This window comes from Rhinolophus sinicus, linkage group LG01, assembly GCF_036562045.2.
Source record: "Rhinolophus sinicus isolate RSC01 linkage group LG01, ASM3656204v1, whole genome shotgun sequence".
Lineage (NCBI taxonomy): Eukaryota > Metazoa > Chordata > Mammalia > Chiroptera > Rhinolophidae > Rhinolophus > Rhinolophus sinicus.
In genome coordinates, this window is record NC_133751.1 from 154896516 (window position 1) to 154920582 (window position 24067).

At 39.2% G+C, this 24067-nt stretch overlaps 1 protein-coding gene across 3 annotated transcripts in view; it reads left to right on the forward strand.

The window, feature by feature from the left end:
* The window catches only part of NOSTRIN (nitric oxide synthase trafficking), a 52206-nt gene extending 28445 nt beyond the window's left edge, over positions 1 to 23761 (forward strand). For 2 of the 3 annotated variants that reach the window (XM_019727368.2, XM_019727370.2), the window contains 10 exons: positions 401 to 499; positions 5879 to 6004; positions 11201 to 11299; positions 11397 to 11522; positions 15041 to 15149; positions 16010 to 16098; positions 18744 to 18869; positions 19794 to 19908; positions 21030 to 21119; positions 23557 to 23761. In XM_019727368.2, coding sequence (XP_019582927.2) covers positions 401 to 499; positions 5879 to 6004; positions 11201 to 11299; positions 11397 to 11522; positions 15041 to 15149; positions 16010 to 16098; positions 18744 to 18869; positions 19794 to 19908; positions 21030 to 21119; positions 23557 to 23723 — 1146 coding nt within the window. In that variant the 3' untranslated portion in view covers positions 23724 to 23761. The remainder of the gene's footprint in view (positions 1 to 400; positions 500 to 5878; positions 6005 to 11200; positions 11300 to 11396; positions 11523 to 15040; positions 15150 to 16009; positions 16099 to 18743; positions 18870 to 19793; positions 19909 to 21029; positions 21120 to 23556) is intronic. The other variant, XM_019727369.2, reaches the window with a different exon arrangement.
* Positions 23762 to 24067: the final 306 nt, after the last annotated feature.

Consider the following 24067-nt stretch of genomic DNA (forward strand, 5'->3'; position numbering starts at 1 on the left):
CCTCAGTTGTGCCCCAGGTTGACTTAAAGGAATGATGCAGGCAGTCTTCCATGTTTGTTATGATATTTTTTCTGTGGTAAAGCCATTCTCTTCCATTATGTTAGCTAGAATAATATTTTGGAAGCTTGCAGTCCATCAATGATTTAGCAAAGTGTATAACCCTCTTGAGTCTATCCAATATAATGAAAAAATATACAGTGGTTCTCTGGGAAAAATGTTAGCCGCTGTGATAGTTAGGCAGATTTTGAGGGGAGGGCAGAAATGACGAACTGAAAATACACAATCATTCAGGCTAGCACAGGAACATTAACTTGTTTTAGAACAGAGGAGTTTGTCTCTTGATATTATATTCTGATCGCTTTTATTTATTTATTTATTTTTGGTATTTTTTTTACTCTAGGCCAAAAAGAAATTAATGGTGAGTACCAAGAAGCACGAAGCACTTTTCCATCTTGTAGAAAGCACCAAGCAAACCCTGACTGAGAAGGAGAAGCAGAAGGTAACCTGTCACGGCCGGCTGGGTGCATATGGCTTGGAGACTATGGCTCCCTGCCCTTTGCTATAAACATGAGAACTGGCTGATTACCTTGCTATGTGGGGTCTCTGCACAGCCATGGTAGAGCAGGTTCTAGAAGGGATTCTAAACCATTCCTGGTCCACATGTATTTTTAAAAGGTATTTATTGACAGGTGACAAATTAGACCAGTAGTGTTGATATTTTTTGATAGAGAACCCTATTAAACATCTCTCAGCTCATACCCTAAATAAGTAAAAATATGTATATGTACACACACACATATATATATTATATAATATGTAGTACTTTATATATTATACCGATATGTCATGAACATCATAAAACACAAAAAAGTAGACATGTTTGATGGATGAGATAAAGATGAAATCATATTTCAAGTGATTACTTAAACATCATATCTTTATATAATCATCAAGTGTCAAATCCAGGCAAAATATAAACTTGGGGCAAGATTCAGCCTTAACCCTAGTAAATATAAATTCATATTTCTAATAGTCTCCTTGGTAATTTTAAATTTTTTGGTCACTGTCTTGTCAGATGTCCCTAGACCATCCCAGTTTTTGCCTTTTCACCTGGGTGATGACACACTCATAACTGAAGCAGGAGAAAGCTTCAGCTCCAACATTTTCTCGTGCTTTCCTTATGCTTACATTGTTAGTCTTAACATCAAACTACAGCTTTTTGGCAGAAATCTGTTTAAGAGATTTGTGCATTTTGTGTGTATTCACCTAATTAAAGCTACATAGTAAATCTGTAAATCCTCATGACCGAGACACACGCCAATGGCCATGTGTCTCAGGATGTGGAAAGTGGAGACCTGTGTGAAGGCTCATGTGAGCTTTTCATGTTTTCAAGTTCCCACTCACCTTCCAGGACACTTCAGAATCCATAACTGTCAATGTGCACCCATGTCGATTCCTATATTAAATAAGAGTAAGCTTTAGGCAAAAATGAACCCAAGCAATATTCAAGTACAAGCAGAAAATCAAATTTTTTTCTGCCTGCACCCATGTAGACTATCTTGCAGCATACCTCTGGCGGTATGTGCCACAGATTGGAAATCTTTGAAATCATCGATATCTTCTTTAAAAGATGGAATCCCGTTAAGGAAATGCAGGCAGCACCACTACAACCCAAAATATTATTAAAAAAAAAAAAAGAAGAATATTGGCATTGCAAGTAATGCTACCATTTCATCTCACGAAACTATTAGTTGAATAAGTTAAATTCATTATTAGCAAGATTTTACACGGCTGTTATTTCTTCACATGTCAATCTTCACAGTTTGAAATGACCATAACAAGTATTCAATAATGAGACAGCTTCCGAGGAGGTGAGACCACAGTGTGTTAAAATGCTACGCACCAGGACCTGTTGTAGGCAATCGAAGCCCACATTAGAAGCTATTCCTTATGGGTGGCAAGCAATAATGAAATAAAAAGCATGGGCAGCTAAGTGGTGAATTTCCTCTTCCTTCCCTCACTAGCAGCTTCTCTGGGAGGCTGAAGAGTCCATAGTCCTCCTCTACCATCCAGCTGATCTTGTAACCACAGCCCTTGGCTGTCATTACACCACAGACCCCTACCGTCTTCATTGCTTTGTCTGATAGCTTTTTCTTTTTTTCTGAGTCCTAAAACTAAACACCTATGGCAGCATTCATTTTCACATGTGACATAGAGGTGCCCATGGTCTCCAGCCTGAGCTGAGCTGCTTCTATGCTGCTCATCGAATCTTCCTGCTTTTCTGCTCAGCAGTCCTTGTTCTCACCAGAAGGTGATCTAAATCTCCATTCTCTTCGCATTGCCATCCTCACCACCCACTCTCAGTAGATAATCTTGTCTCTTATCTCACAGAGGAAATAGGAGTCAGCACAACCACCTCCCTACGAAAATCATATGTGCAATGGGACAGGCCAATTCTTCATTATGTGCTCCAATTCCCAACCCATCCCACATCTCACAGATGCTGCTCTTGATTATTCCTCTTTCCTGTATCTTGGACATACCCATCTCCAATAGTTCCTTTCCATCAGCCTTCTCAACTCCCCCAGTCTTGGGAGGTTAGGGAGAGTCAGGAAGACAACTTTCCATGGCCTGATTCCTAATCCTCTCCAGATAGTATCATCTCTCCTTATTTTTACAATAAGTTTTATTGAAAGAGTTTTCTGTGCTCTGTCCCTTCTACCTCATCGTCTTTTCACATTTCAAACCACCCCAAGCAAGCTTTCTCTACCATTCTACTAAGAGTGTTTTTGCCATCGCAAACAATGTCTTCCTTATTGCTAAAGCCAATACCCCTAAGAACTCTCTAGTACTCACCTTATTTAACTTCGTGGAAGCAGTAAGTATCGTTGACTTCCCCCTTCCAGAAACAGTCTCTTCTTTTCACTTCAGTAGCATCTTACTCTTTCGGTTTCCATTTCTGGCAATTTTTCCTTAAACTCCTTTGTGGACTTTCCTTCTTCCTGACCTTTATATACTGCTCTTCCTGATGACTTCCCTCCTGGGCCCCATTCTGTTTTATTCAGCATGGTATCTTCAGTATCCAACACAGTACCTCAATATCAGGTACTCGATACATAACTGGTAATCCAATACACTCTCAAGGCATCAAGTAGCATATCTATGCTGACAATACCCAAATTTATACCTCCAGCCCAAACCAGTCTCCAAACTGCCTTCTGGCATGTCAAACTCAATATCATAAATTGGAACCATCACTTATATCTAACAAAAATAGTCTTTATTGCTGTGTTTTCTATATCTTTGAATATCACCATCCACCCTATCGTCCCAATGCTGACTCTTAAACCAAATACTTTTTGAATTTATCTCCTTGTATTTTTCTCCACTGCCATTACTCTCTCCCAGACCACCAGCATCTTTGGCTGAGATTACTTGAACTGACAAATTGGTCTCCTGATTTTCAGTGTTGCTTCTTCCTATCTATCGCCCATACACAAGCCAAGATGACTTTTCTGAAACTCAAATCTAAAAAGGCTTCAAAGGCTTCCCAGTGACCTCAGAATCAGTACATACTCCTTTATGTGGCCCTTAAGACCCTCCCTGACTTGATCCTTGCCTTGTTTTCAGCATCATCTTTTGTTATTCTCTCTCTTAAACTGTGTGCTCCCACCTCACCAAAAAAATTTTTGGTATCATGCTACATGCATCAATTCCTACTTTCATTTTAGGTTTATTCACACAAGGATTGTTTCTGTGAGCATCCACTACGTGCTAGGTCTCACTATGTGTCATTTTAATTCCAAGGCTAGTTTAGGTGCCTCTCTTGTGTCCCAGTGACACCTAAATGCTTATATCATCCTGGGATCTATCACATGGGATAGTAATGTCCTGTATGGGTCCCTTGCTAGAGAAGAAGCCCATCCAGTTCCATTTTCTATTCCCAGAGCTGATTACATGATATACTGTGGCACTCAGTAAATGATGACTGAATGAGATGCTTGTTCCAAGAGAAAGATAAGAGGAAAGAAAAAGCGTGCAATCTTTGACAAATTTTAGTAGTAAAGTTTTCTGAGAGGTTCCTTAAATAAGAAGAGAAGAGTCTACATTCTTCTTTTGTTTTGATTTTGGATTATTTGTTGTAAATTTGTTGAGTAGAAAGTTCTAGACGATAGTTACATAGTGTAGGCTGATGAATGTAAGTGATCGTCTCACAAGTAACTTTGTTCTCATTGTTGGGGGTCTGAGCATTTCCAATAAGAATTTAAGGACAATGATTTAGCAAAGTATAGCCACAGCACACTTTCTGCCCTTTCATTAAATTGTTATCAGATTAAAATTCACAAGCTCATGTTTCTATAGATGAATGTGGTCCATTACACTTGATAGACAAAACCAATTGTGTCCTGGGTAAGTCATACATCAGAGCCGAGGGACAGCTGAATGGCTAGCATATCAATTGGAATAATAAAGTGAGTGGTGTTAATATTCAGAATTTTGGATGAATGTACTTCATTACTGAAACATTAGTCAAAATGTCCTTAAACATAAAGAGGGTCATTTCTTAAAAGCCTTTGTCTCTGTCCTTGAAACTCTAAACTGCTTAAGTTAGAGGGATCCTTGGTGCTCCTTCAATTGTGATTTGAGGACCATTTGCATCAGAATCCTCTGAAGAGGTAGTGAAAATTCAGATTTCTTAATCCCACTACAGAACTACTGAATCAGTATTGCTACTTCTGGGACCTGGAACATCTGCAGTTCTACAAACACCCCAGATCATTCTGAGGCATATTAAAGTTTGAGAATTATTCACTTAATACAACTTCTTTCTTTCTCAGAGATGTGAAATTACTTGTCTAAGCATTTTGAGAATCAATTTCAGCTACTCTGGTCCAGAGAGTATTGTATTACTTAGATTTCCCAGAAGATTTCCCAATCAGAATGGCCAATTTTGGTGATTGTCAGGAGGAGGCTCTTTGTGAAGGAGCAGATCATTGGGGAGCAGGATAAAAGGAAAGTATCTGTTAAACTGTCCATAACTTGCAGTGAACGTCCCTCGGATTCTTCACCGGTAATATAGATTGGTGCAAAAGAAATTGTGGTTTAAAAGGTTAAAAATTGCAAAAACCACAATTACTTTTGCACCAACCTAATAGTAATAATAATTGAGGGCTGGCTCGGGTGTCGGGCAGTGTGTCACATGCCTTACCTGTATCAACTGCTTGAATCCGCAAAGCAACCCAGTTAAATAGGAGCATCCCCATCCCCATCATAGAGATGAAAAACTGGCCATAAAGGTTGAGTAACTCACCTGCAGTCAGAACAGGGACTCTCATCCGGAAGTTTGGTTTTTGGTTACACTGCAGAGTTTATACACTGCAAGCAAAGTCAGGTTATTGGACAGGATGATAGCCAGGTCTCATCCTAGCTCTAAAAGTGATATAATTACATGCATCTCTACCTGTCCTGGTAAGAAATGCTGGGGCCTGAAGGATTTACCAAATAAGACTGCGGGGGTCATTGGTACATCACAGAGTTGACTGGAAGTTTCCTGATCTCACTTCTCCTCACCTGCCCTTTGGCCTCCTCCGCAGTGTGATGAACATGGGCTCATCACATTGTATTTAAGGACCTCTATTTCCTCATATAAAACTTTGCAGGAATGATACTGAAAGGCCCTTTGGTTTCCTTTCAGCTCTGACATTCCTTTTTTCTGAGAATGATCTTTGATTTTGTCATCGGCAGCTACTCTTTATGACTTTAGTTGGGAGATGAGAAACATATCCTCGGGATGCGGATGCATATAATTCTTTACATGGAATCACAAAGGGCTTTCATAAATGTGTTAATGAGTATGTAACACTGATATGTTCTTTAGCTCCTCAACAAACTGAAAAAATCAACTGAGAAGTTGGCACAGGAAGATGAAAACTACTACCAAAAAAACATAGCAGGCTGTTCTACCAGACTGAAATGGGAAAACACACTAGAAAACTGCTACCAGGTAATCATGCATCAGCATTGTTCTTCTTCTTCCATGGAGCTTTGGGTGACCTTGAAAATGGAGATCAGATCTATAGTTCCATGACCTGATGATCTCTGTCCTTGACTATAATCCTCACTCCTTTTGTGACTGTAGATAAACCATGTGACTTCTATTGTTTCAATTTCGTCATGGATACAATAACCAGTGAATATTTATTGAGCATCCTTGGCCAGAATTGCCACACCTAAATTCTCAATGAACACAGTAGCACTCAGCTAATTTCAAAAACTGCTGTGAAAGTAAAGTGTAAATGAAGACAAGTATTGAATTCTCAGAAATGAGTTTCAGGCCTGAGAACTCATTCACACCATATTCACTTCTGGAATCCTTTGTATGCCGGGCATTGTGTTGGGCATTGGAGACATACAGCAATGAATGAAGTACCATCTCACTCTCAGGATGTGCACAGGTTAGCAGCAAAGAAGACATATTGAGAAAGAATGGTGGCAAATCATCCAATAAAAATCAAAAGATATGAACAAGCAAATCACAGAAGGGAAAATCAAATCACCAATAAACATGTAAAAAGTTGCTCACTCATTGGGCAAAAATTTAAAAGTGACGATATTAAGTGTTGCCAAATAAGAATTGTTGGGAAACAAAAATTTTTGTACCCCTCGAGTGAGGATAATTTGATGATATCTAATAAAACTGAAATGTGCATGTCCCCACAACACAGCAGTTGCCCTTTGAGGCATATATCCTAAAGAAAAACATATACCTGTATACCAAGGGTAATGTATAAAAATGTTTATTGCAGAATTGTTTATAATTACATAGTAGGAAAAAATTGTACACATTATTAATAGCTATCAATAGAGGAATTACTCTTAAAATGTGCTCTGATTTAGAAAGTGGAGCCTGTCAAGTCATCTTTGCCTCCCCTTAATAATAACAATTCCCTTACTTTGTACGGCCTTGGTTCATATATACTCAGTCTATACCAACAAGTCGTTGACTCACGTATTACATGGTATGTTCTATATCTTCTGTTGTTTATGCATTCAGGAGTAAAATGTTATATTCATAAAGACACATAACAAAAGAGGGCTGAATTAAAGGAGAATTTTTGTTGAGTGTTCAAGGTGGAAATGGGATAACTAGGGTACTCAGTTTCATTTTTTTTCCTCCATTTCCTCCATCATTCTTCTGTAAAAGTGGAATATAAGAATTCATTTTAGGGTCCTAAATTGCCCTCTTACTCTTTCTTACTCTTCTGGTTGAATTTACAAATTCTTTCGTAGAGCATTTATTGACCTATCTTCAAGGCAGTTTGCTAGACACTGTGAGAAATATTACAAAGTCTCAAGTGTAGCTGTTAAGTAACAAAACCAATTCCACAAACCACATATCAAAATTAGTCTTATTACTTCAGAATTACACTACGTTCAAGCCACATGTCCTAGCTTCCAAGGAGCAACAATTCAGTTGTTAGAAATAACCTATAAAATATTTTGAAAAATAATAGCCACACTACCAAGAATTACCAGGAATCAAATGCTCGGTACTGACAGTACTTACTCAAGGAATTATTTTAGAAAAACATTTGCAGTAAATGTCAAGAACCTTTAAAATGTTCACTTTCTCAACTGTATTCCTCATCTGAACTCCAGAACACGGAAAACTCACAGAACACAGAGTGACTGTTTACTCAGTTCTACCAAGGATGGTAGTGGCTAGTACCCCTCTAGAGGCAGTGGAAAGATGGTAACTCGTTGCATACAATAGATGCCGAGGACATTAGGGCTTAATTCTCTTCTAGAACCTCTGTCGAAAAACATAATTTTGTTTCTATACATCTGTCTTGAGAAAGTAGCCGGGAAACAAAACACAGCTTTCTGTTCAAAATGCTTCAAAAGGAAAAGGGAGGGAATAATCTAAAGGACCAACATTTAGGGGATGACTAAATAAACCAGCGCACTGCATGCAGTCCTACAGAGTGGACCGCTAATTAAGATGATGTTTGTGAAGACCAACGGCCAGAGAAACTGCTGTTGTATAATGTTGAGTGAAAAAAACAAGATACGAATTTAAATAATCTGATAGATTACTAGAAAGATAAAATCATTTTCCTATAATAGATAGAATCACCCAGCTAGACTGAAACACACCAAAAGGTTAACAGCAACCGTCTTTGGGTTGAAAAATTGGAAATGATTTTTAAAAGATTTTTTTGTTGCTATTTATGACCCAAGGACAATGTCTCCAAGCAACTAGGGTGCTTGTTAGACTTCAGATTCCTGAGCACCTCCCCACACAGGTGAATCACAGAACCTCTGACTGATGTTAGAAAGGGGTCTAGGTGCTCGCGAGCCATACTAAAGTTTGAGAGTTCCTGTTCTAAAAGATCATGCTATTTCTTTGACCAGTTTTATGAAGACAATTTAGATGAAAATGGAGTCCCTCCAACCTCTTCAGGGAATGTCAGGAGAAAGGCCAGGACAGCAGAAACTGACAAGAATGAATGAAGAGTGTGAACCATCATGGACCCTGGGCCGCAGCCAGGCTCTCCGTCTGCTCTTCCTTTATAACTCTGACCACACTTGCCTCGTGTGTGCAACTGTGAAAGCTCCGGAGGACAGTTTTAGATTCTCCAGAGTATCCTGCTTTTCTACCACTATTTTATACAAAAAGAAAAGGATAATAGAAAGCAGTAATTCATTAAGTGAGATACGGATTTTCCCTCTGCACAGTGGAATTTATCTCAGCCCCTTTTCATGAGCAAACACAGATCATTTTAATGATTTCCCTGAACTGTAATTAACATCTATCAAACATTACCATCTCCAACAAAGACACTGGTTCTTCTGGTCTCAGATTGATGCTAGTGGCTCAGCACTTGTCAGTGGGCTCAGCTGCCCACTAAGGATACAACGTTCCTAAATCTGGCTTTTCTTTTCTCTCCTGTGCTTTGCTCATGGTGCTAAACTAGGACATCTGCTTTCTCAGTCTTTTTCTATGCTGTAAAGGCTCTTTCTTTTTGAAGACTGTTGAGATCCAAGCCACTGAGCAGCATTTGTTTTACATATTTGCTAGGAGGCATGTGGTTTGTGCCCTTTGCTTCTGACAGGCTACTCTTCTATGTCTTTAATCATGTATGTGAGAGACAGAGGGCACACAGCCCCATTCAAATGGCTGGGGCCTGTGACTTTGGAGAAAGACTCAGGAGACCAACACCAGAAACAAAGGCATTTGGCTCCCATTGACTTAACACAAATTGTGCAGATTCTTAGCCACCAGGAGGGTTGCCATGGGGAGCAGAGTTCCAGGCTTTCTGATTAAAATGTCAGGACACTTGGCACAGAATTAAAATTTGCATGTGATTGACAAAGATGTTCATATTTACTAGCTGAGTCTTTTACTATGTGCATTCCATAGCAGTATTAAACTGAGTATATACCAACCAACAAAATGTGGTGTATACATACAATGGGCTATTATTCAGCGTTAGAAAGGAAGAAAATTCTGACACATGCTACAAGGAACCTGAAGGCTTTATGCTAAATGAAATAAGCCAGACACAAAAGGACAAATATTGTATGATTCTTGTTATATGAGATACCTAGAGTAGCCAAATTCGGAGAAGATGGAAATTAGAATGATGGTTGCCAGAAGGGCTGCAGAGAGGGGAATCGGGAGTTATTGTTTAATGGGTACAGAGCTTCAGTGATTCAAGATGAAAAAAGTTCTTTAGATGGATGAGGACGATGGTTGCACAACAATGTGTATGTACTTAATGACACTAAATGGTACACTTAAAAACAGTAACAACGGTAAATTTTATATTTTGTAAATTTTACCACAGTGAGGAAACAAATACATTTTTTAAAATTTAAAATGACTATATGCCATAGATGAGATAACAGCTGAATGAGAATGCAGTTAACTCACAGGAATATGAAGAAACACCACACTGGGTCAGTCCATTGGGCCCTGTAGGTGTGCAAGGGAGGCAGGATGGAAGAAGCCAAAGATCTTTGTGGTTTCCCACCCCCACCCTACCAAAGGCCTTGAGATGTAGTCCATCCTTCTTGCTTCCTACAGTAATGTCACCTGTCACCTACCGATTTGCCCAGTGCCTTCTTCATGCACTGCTGCTGAGTGCTCTTTCCTCTGTGCAAGGGAGTGGAGTGGGATGGCAGGTACGGGAGAAACCAACCTGGCCTCTGGGTACAGGAGGAATGTCCAGGCCTAGTCCTTACAAAACGTTGTCTTGAACACCTGCCACCCCTGTCAAAGCTGAAGTTCTCGGGGCACATAGCCAGGAGCCTCCCACTGTCCGTGAAAGGCCTGGGACCCCCTGCGTACTCCTGACCTAGCCTTTTCACACAATGTTTGACTGCTGAACTTGGAATTCCCTCAGAATGATTAGTCAGCAACTCAGCTAGCAGTGAGTGGCAAGAGTCTAACATCTAACTTTTTCTAAAATGTTAATGGCTAACAAAGCAAATGTGATCTCCCTCACTTTTTTTTATTTGCCCTTCCTAGCTAAAAGTTATGAAACTCTACGAGAGGAATTTTTGTCATCACTCACAAAATGGAGAGGCTATGTTTGTACCTTCAAACAGTGGTCTCTGACCCCCAGTCCTAATATTAGGCCAGAATTATGAATTGATTAGTCTTTGGGGTTCTGCTCTCAATCAGATAGTTTCCTGAAGCAGAGAATTTGCATCTCATTGCCTTTGCCTCTGCAGAGACTAACAAAATGCCTTATATGCACTGTAAACAACTCTAGAAATATTTAGTCTCAACTGCATTTCCAAGATATGAACATGGGCTTTACTGGGCTTCACTCTTTTTCTCTAGAACACACAAATGCTTTTCAATAAAGGCCTTCTCTCCCCTTTCTTTGTGAATGTCAGGTAACCCATGGCATCTACCTATATACCTTTTGGGCCCAAAAAGCCTGGTAAAAGTGTGTGAGCTAAATCTGCTCTAATGGAGGGTAAATAGGAGAGACACCAAATCACATTCCTGTCCTGGGACCCTCCCCCCCACCACAGTTTGGATATGATGTAATCAACAGGCACAAACATGAGAGTTTGCCCAGGCTTTCCTCACATGTGCGAGTGTGTGTGTGTGTGAGTGTTTGATGAGTGACTTCAGTTTTGCATAACAATCGGCTGATCTTGCCTCATTTTCCATCCTTTACAGAGCATCCTGGAGCTGGAGAAAGAAAGAATTCAACTTTTATGCAATAACTTAAACCAGTATACCCAACATATCTCTGTTTTTGGCCAAACCCTGACCACAGTGAGTAGTAAAGATGTCTTGCTTTCTGGAATGCATGGTAAGAACTGGCAGGAACCATGGCTTCAGCAACCTTGTTCTGCTTTCCTTGGCATTGCAGTGCCATGCGCAGATTCACCATGCCATCAGCAAGATAGATGTCGAAAAAGATATCCAGGCTCTCATAGAAGAAACTGCCATTTCATCTACAGAAAATAAATCTGAGTTCCTATTAACCGATTACTTTGTAAGTATGCAGTGGAAGTTCCACTAATGGGGAACCTTAGTAATACACTAAGGGGTTCACTAAAAAAAAAAAAATTACAACAAAGAAGTTGTAAAAGAAATATCTTGTTTTTTAAATGAAAATATTGATTTTTTTCCTAGTCCATATAAACAAAAAAAAAGAGTGTGGTTTACAGACTAGGCAAAGGAAACATGTTTTGTATTCTCTGGTAGGGCAAAGTCAAACAGGGTCTTGAACTGAATCTCATACTTAGTCTATGAGGAATGCCAGGCAGACATGTTTCATGACCTGTAAATAATCACTGTGTAGCATATAGCTTGTCTATGGCTGCGTAACAAACTACCCCCAAACTTATTGGCTGAAAACAAACACATTATCTCACAGTTTCTGGTGGTCAGGAATCCAGGCACAGCTTAGCTGGGTGCTCCTGAGGGCTTCACAAGACTGCATTCAAGGTGTCAGCCAGGACTGCAGATATCTCAAGGCTCCCCTGGGAAATGAATGGCTTCGAAGCTCACTCACATGGCCGATGGCAGGCCTCTGGTCCTGGCTGACTGCTGGCTGGAGATGTCAGTTCCTTGACGTGTGGGTGTCTCGTTAGGTCAGCACACAATATATCAGCTGGCTTCCCCCGGAACTAGCGATCCAGGAGAGAAAGACAGAGTGCCCAAGATGAAAGCATAGTCTGTTATAAGCTAACCTCAGAAGTGACATCTCATCATCTTCTCCTTGTTAGAAGTAAGTACAGCCCGCATTCTTGTGGAGGGGAATGACACAAAGGCATGACGTCATTCCTAGGAGGTGAGAGTCATCATCAACATTCTTCATGGTCCTTTCCTTTGAAAAACATGGACCAAAGTACAGAGGGTTCTTTTGAGAGCATTTGGGTGATTCTTCGATGGAATCGGTGCTTAAAAACTGATTGGTGTCAGAATCTCTGGGCATCTTGTCTTTGGGCTATCTTGTCTTCTGAATTCCTGACAGCTCTCCTCCAGGCCCTCTGCTAGGTTTCATTCAGACTTTCAAGGTCCATACTGGGAGATTTATCCCTCTCTGTATCTAGAGCCCGCCCACCAGTCACACCCTCCTATAGGATTAAAAGTGTAGCCAACGTCAACATCCCAGGACCCCCACTAAGGGACCAAGAGATGAAAGGAGAGAGAAAGGCAGTTAGATCTGGGCACAGCAGTGACTCCAGCTGCTGCGAAAGTGACTAGCTTTCCCTTTCCCCACCTCCCAAACAGCAGTAAGTAGCCAGCTATTTCTTTAATTGGATCTTTTTTTTCTTACCCTGGCAAAGGAGAAGCAAACTAACAATAGCAATGTGTGCTCAAAGCACAAACAAAAGGAGAGATGGGATTGGAAAGGAATGTTTGATTCCAATAGAAAAGTACTTTCTTTTTGTTTCTTCCAAATAGGTAGGTGATCTCTGAAATGAGAATATATACAATAAAATATATCTGTTACTTTTTGAAAAGGATAATAAAAATGTCCCTATAGACTAACCTGTCAATAAAATAAAGGTCATTCTCCTTGAAAATTTAACTAGGCTTCTATTGAAATGGGAGGAGGCAGCCACAATGGTTTATCTTTAATTGATGTGCCTGTGGGGATTTTTGGTTTCTGTGTAACTTTAGTGCACTAGAATTAATGACTACATACCTGTTGTCTAAGAGAATGGACTGTATCTCCAAGTGGGTGAATAGGATTTCCTTAATATCCTTAAAGCAAAACACCACCAAAGTCCGACTTTAGTCACGGCAGTATATGTAGAGTGGCTTTTATCCAGTGCTATGAAATTTACAAGTTCAAGTGGTAAGACAGGAGAACAATCTGAGTGCAAATATTGGAGGTCTGGTGACCAGTGTGAAAATATTTAAGAGACATTAAGGAGACATTTAAGAGAGTTAAATGACGGTAGTATATATACTCCCTCCCCAAGTTGACCCAGTGCTGATCTATTTCTAGAAATACATTTTTAAACAATAGGTGCCCCCAACAGACAAATGAAGTCCTGGACAGGCATAGGAGCCGGATTATTATGTGCTCTCCTCCCACAAAGAAGGACTGAGGGTTGGAGTTAGGTATTCTTGTAGTTTAGCTGGAGCTCACTGAGGGCGTGACATCAGTTTGGGCCTCAGCCATGAGCAGACATGGGAAAGACTAGAGTCTGGAAGAGAACTGGGATTCCCAGGAGTTGGGTTTCAGGAATAATCATTTACTAGCTGTTTCATCTTGGACCTTCATTTATTTTTCTGTTGTAGGAAAAATGGGGACAATAAAACCAATCTCACAGAGTTGTAAGAATCACGTGATAAAGAATATAAAGAATTTCTGTATAATATATAATATATACATGAAATATTTTTATACATTATATTTTTATAAGGCTATTTGCTTTGCTCTAAATCCTCAGTGTCTCTTTCTTCAAGACAGTCTGTCTAAAGCTAACCTTCCACCAACATACAGGATCCTAGTTTTTCTCCTTCCTTATCAGATAAGTCCTGACTCCTCCACTTCCATCTTCAGTCATTAGTTTCCCCTCTTTTCCCACAGGTTTCTGTTCCTCTGTTCTGCTCATGTTCAGCCACCTCCCAACCTGACCCTAACATCCTATTTTCTTTTTAATTCAACCCTTGAAATATGAAAGCTCTGGTATCGTTAATGGTTTTTAATAGCCTAAGTGATAAAACCCCTACTTCAGCCGGAAAATCTGGCCTAACCTACTCAGACTTTTCCTCCACTATGTTTGTCATCTAACTGGTCTATTTATTGTTCCTGAGACATTTCACACTGTCCTTCCTCTGTCCTTTGCTTGTGTCAATTCCCCTGCCTTGGGGTACCCTCCTCCTCCTTGACCTAAAAATCCTGGTTAAGTCTTCCAGCCTTCATAAGGTTTTCATGCCCCTGCCCCTGCCCTTCGTGAGCCGTGCATTCCTTCCTGTCTGCACCACTTATAAACGAACGTGGCCCTGAATTTCTAGGTCTCTTAATGTTATGCTTCAAGGCCCAACTAAATTATAAACCCATTCTGGGAAGAGTGTTTGTGTTTTAGTTCATGGATTCCCAACAGCCACGAACCCAGAAAACAATAAACATTTGCTCCACTCCTGAGGCAGTTCTAGCTTGAGGCACATGCACGATACTCATTTGGATCATTAAAGGACTCTAACTTGACTAAAGATAAGTAGAGAGCAATAAGTATACAACAAATAGATGTACTTTTCAAGAAACTGAAATAGCTATAGTAAGGCTCATCTTCCAAGAATAATTTGTTCTACTAAAGAAAGGGCTCAGCTATGCACTTACAAGTTGTGAACAAGGAGATGTTGTCTTATTAGGCAAGTCTAGACAAGGGAAAACTATCTAAAGCCAAAGGTTACCCAGTATTTTTGTTTATTTATTTTTTTCACTTTTTTCTTCCATCAAGTTAAAATTAAATACAGTCAGTGAAAGTCTCATTGCAACTCTTTCCTTTCCCCCCTTAAATTGCTTACATCCTTTTTTTCCTCCTAAAGGAAGAAGAGCCTAACAACGCAATGAATAAAGAGCGACAAGAGTCTTCAATAAAATCAAAACTGTTGAGACTGCAAAGAGACATTGAAAAAGCCACGAGAGACCAGAAAGGTGTGTAATTTTCTCTATGAACGTCCTGATAACGGAATGAATTTTCATTCAGTTAGGGTGATTCTGCTTTTGCTGGCGGAGGCAGGGATCATCACATTTAAAGAATCATATGTCAAACCTAATTTGTGTGAATAAAGAAAAATAAAAAAAGAAGAAAGGAGAGAGCAAAAAAACTTAAAAGGACATTTTGGTCTATCTGTGAGAGCTATATCAGTACTATATCACGATTTCCATTTACCCACTGTTTCTGAAATTGGCTAGAATGAGGGACAGTCTGTTTGGTTTAAAACACAGTAAACCTGTAAACAGGGCTTTTGGTGTTCTTGGTTGTTTCCTTTTAACTACCTTTCTAAACAATGTGAAAATCATTCACATTAAATCCTACACTTAGAAATAAAGCATGTGAGAATATGAAGCAGCTGTAAAGCGATACAGATAACAAAAGCAGCCCCCCACTTGTGATTCTGGTATGTACAGCTTATTTTATGTGAACCAGAACAACGCAATACTTGACAGGAAATCCAAGAGAGCAAAAATGTTTACACATGTAAATACCATATTGAGGGAGAGTCTAACACTGTGGTAAATGTTAGGCATCCACCATGGGCTGCACCAACAGGGAGGAGTCATAAGCTCATCCTGAAAAATAACAAGACTCTTTAAGTACCAACCAGCATTGGTCACATTTCATGAAATGAAAATAAAGGTCACCCATTCAGTAAAATTGAGTAACAACTACAGAAACAGCCCCAGCCATTTAGGAAATCCTGGGCTCACGCTCCCTTGGGGAGGGACCGTCTCTCGGCTGTGTCCCACGAGGGCAGGACTCATGGTGACTGAGAACATGATTTCATTTTCAGGCCTGGAACGAATGCTGAAAGCCTACTCTGGCAACTCCTCCTTCTCAGACCCCGAGAGCCAGAAAAACACAGTGGCCTTAATGGATGAGGTAAATGTTTGCAGAGTGCAGTTTCCTAGATTTAATGATGAAAGAGTTATTTCTAGAGTGCTTGTTTTCTGGCCCATTTGACTTCCGTTTGCCTTTCCTTTCTCATGACAGAACAATCTCGTCAGAGAGCAAGCTCATATGGTCAGGTCCTTGGCAAGTAGTTTGAAAGATCTGGAAAAATCCAACTACTTAATTTGTGTTAATGTCCTCCCAGGAAACGAATTGTGCCTAAAATAGAATTCTCCAAAATAGAATCATATTTTTTCAGGGTCTGGAAACCATGTGTTCTTTAACCCTGTTAAGAAACATGACCAAAAACACAGGTTCTGCATTCAGAAAGGATCTAGCTCTTCTGTTTACAGGAAACTGGGATAACTTTAGTTTTCTTATGTGTAAAATAGGGATATTGGTATCTACCTCAAAAAGTTTTTGTGAGGATGAAATATTATCTAGAAAATAAATATTATTTTTAAAATGCTAGCACAGTGTGCAGAGGAGAGCTAAAAAACTGGTAATTGTTATTAAAATACTGTTTTCCATTTATTCCTCAATTAACATCAAGGTCTTCTGAGAATAACAGGAGGATGGTAATATGTGGGGATTGATCGACAAAGTAGAAACTTCGAAAGAACCCACATTAAAAAGGCAGTTAGCAAAGACCTGTGAATTTTATATAAAAATAAAACTGAACAGATACTATTACTTATGTTTGCAAGATACGTTTTTGTTTTGTTTTGTTTTCTGGTTTAGAGTGAGAGGAAGTTGAAGGCTTATCTTTCCTGAGAAAAATTCAGGAAGAAAAAAATTTTTTTTACAATGTTTTAAAGGATACAGGAAACTGGACAAGCTTTCCTTACCTTGAATATAGCCTAAATCTCTTATGACTAGGTAAATAATAATTCTGTTCAAACAGGAAATTTCAATAGTTCTTTGGTGAAAGTAGATGGATGCAGCCAGGCACAGTTTATCTTTCTTTTTTTTTTTAGCACAGGCTTCCTTTAGTGTTACAGAAACAAACCTAATACTTCTTGTGTAAAGAAAGGCCTTGAATTCTGTTCACTTGTGAACAGAGGTCTAACATACTTGCAATGACACATGGCTACAATTTTTACGAAATTGTAAAACAGATTCTAGGACATTTTCTGTGACAACACAAAATGTTTAGCTAACTAATTTGATGCAAGTAATAGTTACCCAAATAAAGTCATATGGAGTATTTTGCATGGTGTTAAGTTACAAGTTTATTTCTTTAGTTGTTCCTGCACAGAATTTTGTCATTGTCATTACCAGCATAGAACATATATTAGGATCAGCTGGGTACACAACTGGACCTATTCATACAGTGGAGGATGCAAGGTGGGAGAACTGCCCCCTGAATTCGTGATGTTTATGATCTAGTGAAGAAACAAATAGGAAACTTCAAATAGTGGATGCCAAATATCCACGTAATTTCGTTACATACCTCTGCATCTGTTGGAGGGGAACTTGTGATATTGGTAGATTTCATGTTGCCTCCTGCAAGGAAGGTTTCTTGCAGGAGGAAACTGTTTAAGTTCTTCCTAATTCACTGTCTCTTGACGTGCCATATCTGAACAAAAATGTTGGCAAGACATGTTTTATGAGAAACTGTTTTTGGATATTGTCTTCAGATACCTGAAGGAGTGCCACATAGCAAAGGAAAGAGACTTGTTCTAACATGCTCTCAAATGCAGACTAGTTCTACTAATAGAAGGTATGGAGGCAGCCCCACAATGCATTGGATTGTTCCAAGGATTAGAGACCTTCCTCATTGATTGGAGGTATTTGATCCATGGCTGTGAACCCCTGGCAGGGACGTTAGGGTTAGGCTTCCCCATGCTGGTAGTATAGGAAAGGAGAGGTGATGGTCAGGAGGAGACTGACTAAGCAGGCCTCTTCCAATACTTAGATTCGGTTATTTGATTTACCCTGACTGAATACAGCCTGACAAAGAAGTCATTATAAAGTTTCTAGTTCATGGTCAACTAGAGAACAGGAAGAGCCTAGGAGTGTATCGTTAGCTTCACTCTTTATTTTTGTAATCAAATACCCTAGAAAATTGTTTCCAGTTTTCAGAATTGTTACTGAAAACTTTCTGGGTAATATAAGACCTCACCCATACAAGAAAATCAAAAAATAACATTAAAAAACAAACAAACAAACAAAACCTGTCCCGCATCATTTTAGTTTGATTCTATTGATCCAAGTTCAATTCTATTCACAACATTGAGCACCAATGCCTCAGTTGCCTATCCTGAAGGGTCCTCTGAAAGTCCACTTTCTGCAATCAGTACTTCTTATTCCCTTTCTCATTCCTCAGCAGAAAATTGAATATAGCAATTCATTGCCACACAATACTGAGTAATTTATCTACCAAGATTTCTGGTTTACCCTGTTTACGAGAGTCCAGAGTAAGACACACTCAACAACTAAGGCAGTCCTCTAGGGAAAGGGTTCATTTTTTTTCTCACCTCAGCATTTTCTGTGTATATATCTACATATGAGTTGAATGTGTACTTTTCCCAACCTCTTTGTCATTTTGGAAATTATCCCAATATCCTTTGACCCATGCAGTTGTGCCTCATTTTCTAGACATTTACTCACATGGCCAAATGATGTATCCACAGACCACTTTGAAATTAGACCTTTTGCAAGCAAACTCCTATAAACTGTCATCAGTGTTAGCAGAACTTAAGCAAAGACCTCAACCCAGCCATCCCTGTAGCAACTCCATCTTCAAGTGGAAAGAAAAGGTAAAAATTTAAGAGACTAGTAATTCTTGACTGGGCTTGCTGGGTGGAGTGGCTTAATGTACCATCGGGTCAAAAAAGCTGTTATGAATTACATATGCCATATGTCAAATCCCAACTGCAGAATTTTAAGATAAATTTATTTGTATTCCTTTTGTGTTGAGTAACAAGAGCTAAACACAACTGAATACATCCTTTGTATACTAAATACGAGAAGTTAAAAACACTTTGGATTCCTTTTTGTTCCTCCTCATACCTTAATTTTATCCGTGGAATCTGCTTTTATAGTAAAATTTCTATTAAATTGAAATTTTAGTATTCATACAGACCTAAATTGTAAGGTTTTGTGATATGCATTAGTCTCATCCATTTAATGTACTACACAATGTAGATAATGTATAGGGACAATTTTTGAAATTCACACACATGTAATTTCCCAATGTTACACTTTTTAGGAATAGATTTTGAGTTACTTGGATGTAACTATTGCTTGTCACTGTTTTCCTTTCCCTATCAGAAGGGTGAGCTATAACCATCTTGCGATGAAGGGACAGTTTTGTTTATAAGAGTCAGGAGATCTCAATCATTTAGACAGTCATGATAATTCATTTGCATTAAAGACAATAAAGTTGAATTTGTAGAAGTAATGCTGTGAATGTTATTATTTGGCCTAGGTGCAGCTCAGAAACGCAAACACAAGCTATAAAATATGGTAGTTGTCTAATTCTAAATATATCAAGTTTTCAGAAACAAGAAAGCTCTACGGTAGGGTTGAGGAATGTATTTAATACTTTATTTATACCTTGTTCCAAAAAGTTAAAAACAAATTCCTAAGGAAAACATACAGAAAAGTTATACTTTCGTGAATACTTATGATGACTGTGTTGTTAAAAATGACTTTTTTGTTTGTTTTAACTCTTTGAACAGCAGCAGACACATAGTTATGTAAAACTATCTCGGCCTTTTCTGATGAAGAGATCAGAGAATGTTGTGAGCAGGGAATCTTCTGGTGGGCAGAACGATCCAACTTCTTCATCTACAGGTAATCCCAAGTCCAGAATAATTTTGGGCTGGGTCCTATTGATAAAGCACATCGCCACATTTACGTTTTATTTTCAGAGCCACATTGATATATATATATATATAAAATCAGCTCAAAGAAACTCACATTTCAAACAGGACTGAATAATTTGTTAGAATTTGTAGCTTTCTGTGCAAATGTAATCCAAAAGGTTGGAAGGAGACAAGAGTGAAGTGTTGGGAAAAGAATTTTCTAATATGAGAAGGTACCTCAGATGAGGGTTTCCACGTTATCCACAGCCTGCAATCTGCTGTGCACACAGCCACCCCTAAGCCATTGGGAGGAGCTCTGAGCTCTGTGTCCACAGCCTCCTCTAAACTTCCGTGGAATCCTGTCCTCTCTGTGAGGAGCATGGTGATCCCAGGGCCTACCCACCCCTTTATTCAGCTACCTGCCTTTAGTCATTCGTCCACCCACACCCTACTACCTTTTACTTTCACACACACACACATACACACACACACACAGACACACTTTACTGTCCCTCATAGTTCAACTATAGTTCCCACAACCTCGGCTCTCTAGTTTGATTAAAAATTGGCCAAAAAAAAATAAATTTCAATAAAACCCAGGACATTATGGTCCACGTGACATATGAAAGACTCACCATTGCGTTGTGTGAGAAACATAAGTACCTAAGGATGATGGTAAGAAGCATGTGTTCTACATGTCCCCTATCTATACCCAATGGCAAAATTGGTGTATGTTTTCCAAACCATAAATTTAACTACCACACATTACCTAACTGATATTGATTAAGTTCATGTGGGAAGCAAATGATTTTAAATTGTCATCTTTATTATTAATATTACAATAACTGTTGTCTTCATACTTATTATTTTCTATATTATAGTATAGTTATTTATTATATAATATACATAGTCTGTATACGTAGTAGGTACATCATAAATGGTTACTGAATCAAGGAATGAAAAGTATGTAAAATTATAAACTTTTTTTTGGAGAAAACTTCAATATATTTATGCTCTGCCCCACACTGCTAAATAACCACAGAGCTTACTGTCATCTTCCTCTTGCCTGCTGACACAGCATTGGTAATTATCACTTGATCTAATTTTCAGCCTCCGGTGTGGCCCAACATGGCAGTAGTCTTTGCAAGGCCTTATATTCTTTTCAAGCCAGGCAAGATGATGAATTGAATTTGGAAAAAGGTAAGAATCATTCTCAAATGTTTAATCACCTTCCCATGTTGAAATCCTTAACTTGAATAAAACTCCTATCTTAGGACAGTCGCCTTAAACGTTACTACCATGTCAAATCAGTTCAGGTTTATAATCACCCTTCTCAGAAGACAAAGCACATCAAATATAAAGCCCACAGAATAAAAATAGCTAACATTCAGTGTTTACTCTGTGCCAGACATTGTTGCAAACATAATTGCAACAAATGTTGCATCGTTCAATTTAATATCCATAAAACCTTTGAGGTAAGTACTGTTATTTATTTCCATTTTATTACTAAGGAGACTGAGGCATATAAAGGTTAACTACTTTGGCAAAAGTCACAGGTCGTGGCAGTGCAGGATTCGAACTCAGAAACTCAGTCACACTTCATCACAGTGCTGCACTTTCCATTACTGAGTAGAATGTCAGTAATGGAAAGTGATAAGAGATGTGGCCCCACCTTTTTCTTTTTCAGAAAGCTAACCATGCAGGAATGTAAAGTGACTTTCTCCCATGGCTTCGTGTAAGAGCAAGTTCTAGAACCCAGGTCAACGGACTCCCAGCTTAATGTTTCTTCCATGTATCTCTTAGGAAAGTGTTTTAAGACCAATGTAAGGAAGCAGACTCACTTTTTTTGTGTCATAGATCTTTTTGTTTTAAAACATGGAAAGGTATTATGTAATGTGTTATATAGACCTCAACATTGTTAAACAAGAAAAAGTCACCAGCCTCAACTTTCTTTGTGTGTCCAGTTAGCAGCCACAGTTGGATGCTAAAGCTAAGGCAGAGATCTGGAAATGAAGGTTAGTGAGAAAGAGGTTTGTCGTAGGAGAAAGCTTTTATCCATGCACAGGAAGTGTTGCCCCGGAGCCCAGGGAAAGTCAAGATGGATTTTGCAGCCAAACAATAGGGACACCACATATTTGCTGTTGGTTAGTGGGTGCTTCCTTCTCAGTTTGGCAATCAGGTCTCTTCAGGCAATTACTTTCCTTCTAACTCAGAAATAAGTAAAGATGAGAAAAAAGGAAATCGAAAGTAGACCTTCTTCTCTACTCTTTTATATCAATGTTGCCTTTATTTAAAAGCTTTTAAGATTTTTATAAGTCACTTCATTCCTCATCATGCCATCCAGAGGCTGCCTACAGCAGTCAGTGGGTAAATGAAATGCTGCATTCCTACTTTCCATATAAATACAAAACACATCTCCCAGATGCCATCTAGAACCCAGGGTCCTGAGTTTGAGTTACATGTTACCTAACAAATCGGTCATCTTATTTGTCTGTTCTCCGTTGGTTGCAAAGCCTACTTACACTTAATATGCTAAGTAGGTTTTTTTAATTAAATGAGACATGGAAGCTTAGGGAAGCTGGCAATAACATTTTAAATTATTCATTAGAATTTCAGTTAGTAGATTGGACATCTGCTGACCTTAGGGCACTCATTAGAGGGAGAACTTAGGGTAAGAATGATCTCCTGTAAGAGTAAAGAGTGATTTATGACTGAGGAGAGAGAGAATGGGGATTAACAGTCACCTTTGTCTTAAGAAGAAAATTCCTGGGAAAAATAATGAAAGAGAAAGAAAGACTGAAAAATTACCTCAGAATGATGCCCAAGATAAAGTAGCTTTCAGATTCTGAAGGACGTGGATATTTCCGCTTTAATGTGCAGAAAGCAGCCAGGGAAAATGGACTCTTTCTCAAAAGAGTAGTCCTTAGCCAGAGGAGCTGGGGTACCCAGTCAAGCTTTAGGGTTATTAATATCAAACAGTATTTTTTTAAAAAATAGAGAATTAGAGAAGAGCCATATATTTCGTATGTTTCCTAGGAACTCTATTTATTTGAATCATGGCTTTAAGAAAGTATTGTCTTCAAATAGATATTTTATTACAGTTATCTAACTTTTGAATGAGGAGTTACATTTCTGTGTAAAGCTATGAGTTGGAGCTTTGGACTGTGAGGCTGGCACATGCCATGGAGAGAAGCTGTCTTGATCTAAAGAAGCCTGGTAGCCAACACATACCCATAGTCGTCAACGTACCAAACTATCCTGGCCTCCAACGTGAGAAAACCTTAAAGCACAGACATCCAGAAAGAGTTTGGTGACAACCCATCAGTTGTGTCCAAAGTGAGCCAGCTGACATGAGAAGGACATATGTTCCAATGTGATTCTGCTTTTAATCAAACTGTTTTATGGCATACCTTGGCTGTCCATTATCTTACTCTGTTTAATGTTCTCTGCATTAGGCCTGCTCCATACAGAGGTGGTCAATAAATTTTGCTTCATCTGAATCATGTGCTGAAAACAATGCTACCAAGTAATTTCCTGAAAGCAGAATCTCCCCCGAACTGTCTTACCAAGCTCAGGCTCAGGCACGTGCCGAAATTGCAGAGCCCCATTTGTCTAACTAAATGTGCAATTTTCACAGGTGACATAGTGACTATACATAAGAAAAAAGAAGAAGGATGGTGGTTTGGATCTTTAAATGGAAAAAAAGGCCATTTTCCTGCTGCTTACGTGGAGGAGCTCCCTTCAAACGCTGGGTACACAGGCATAAAACAAGATTCTCAATGCACCCCCTTACACACCCTGTAAACTATACTGTGTGATGCAAATAAAGATAAAAGCTGTGATCTTGACAAGTTTATCCTTCTAAACGGGTGATAGAGTCCTGCCTGCATGTCACAGAGCACTTTGCACTCTTGGTTATTTTTCTGAAAGTGTCAGAAGATGGAGGGTGGAGGGAGGCAGGGAAGAGGCCTCGAGGCTCCTAGAGTTTGCAAATTCTAAGATACCCTGGAGAGGACTCAGGACAGCCCCAGGTGTCACAGAGAGGGACAGACTCCAAGGCCAGTGTAGCCACTGGCCTGAAGTCACAGTTTTCTGGTAGCACAACAGATTCTAGGACTCAGATGTCCTTTTCCTCTGGACTTGGGTGG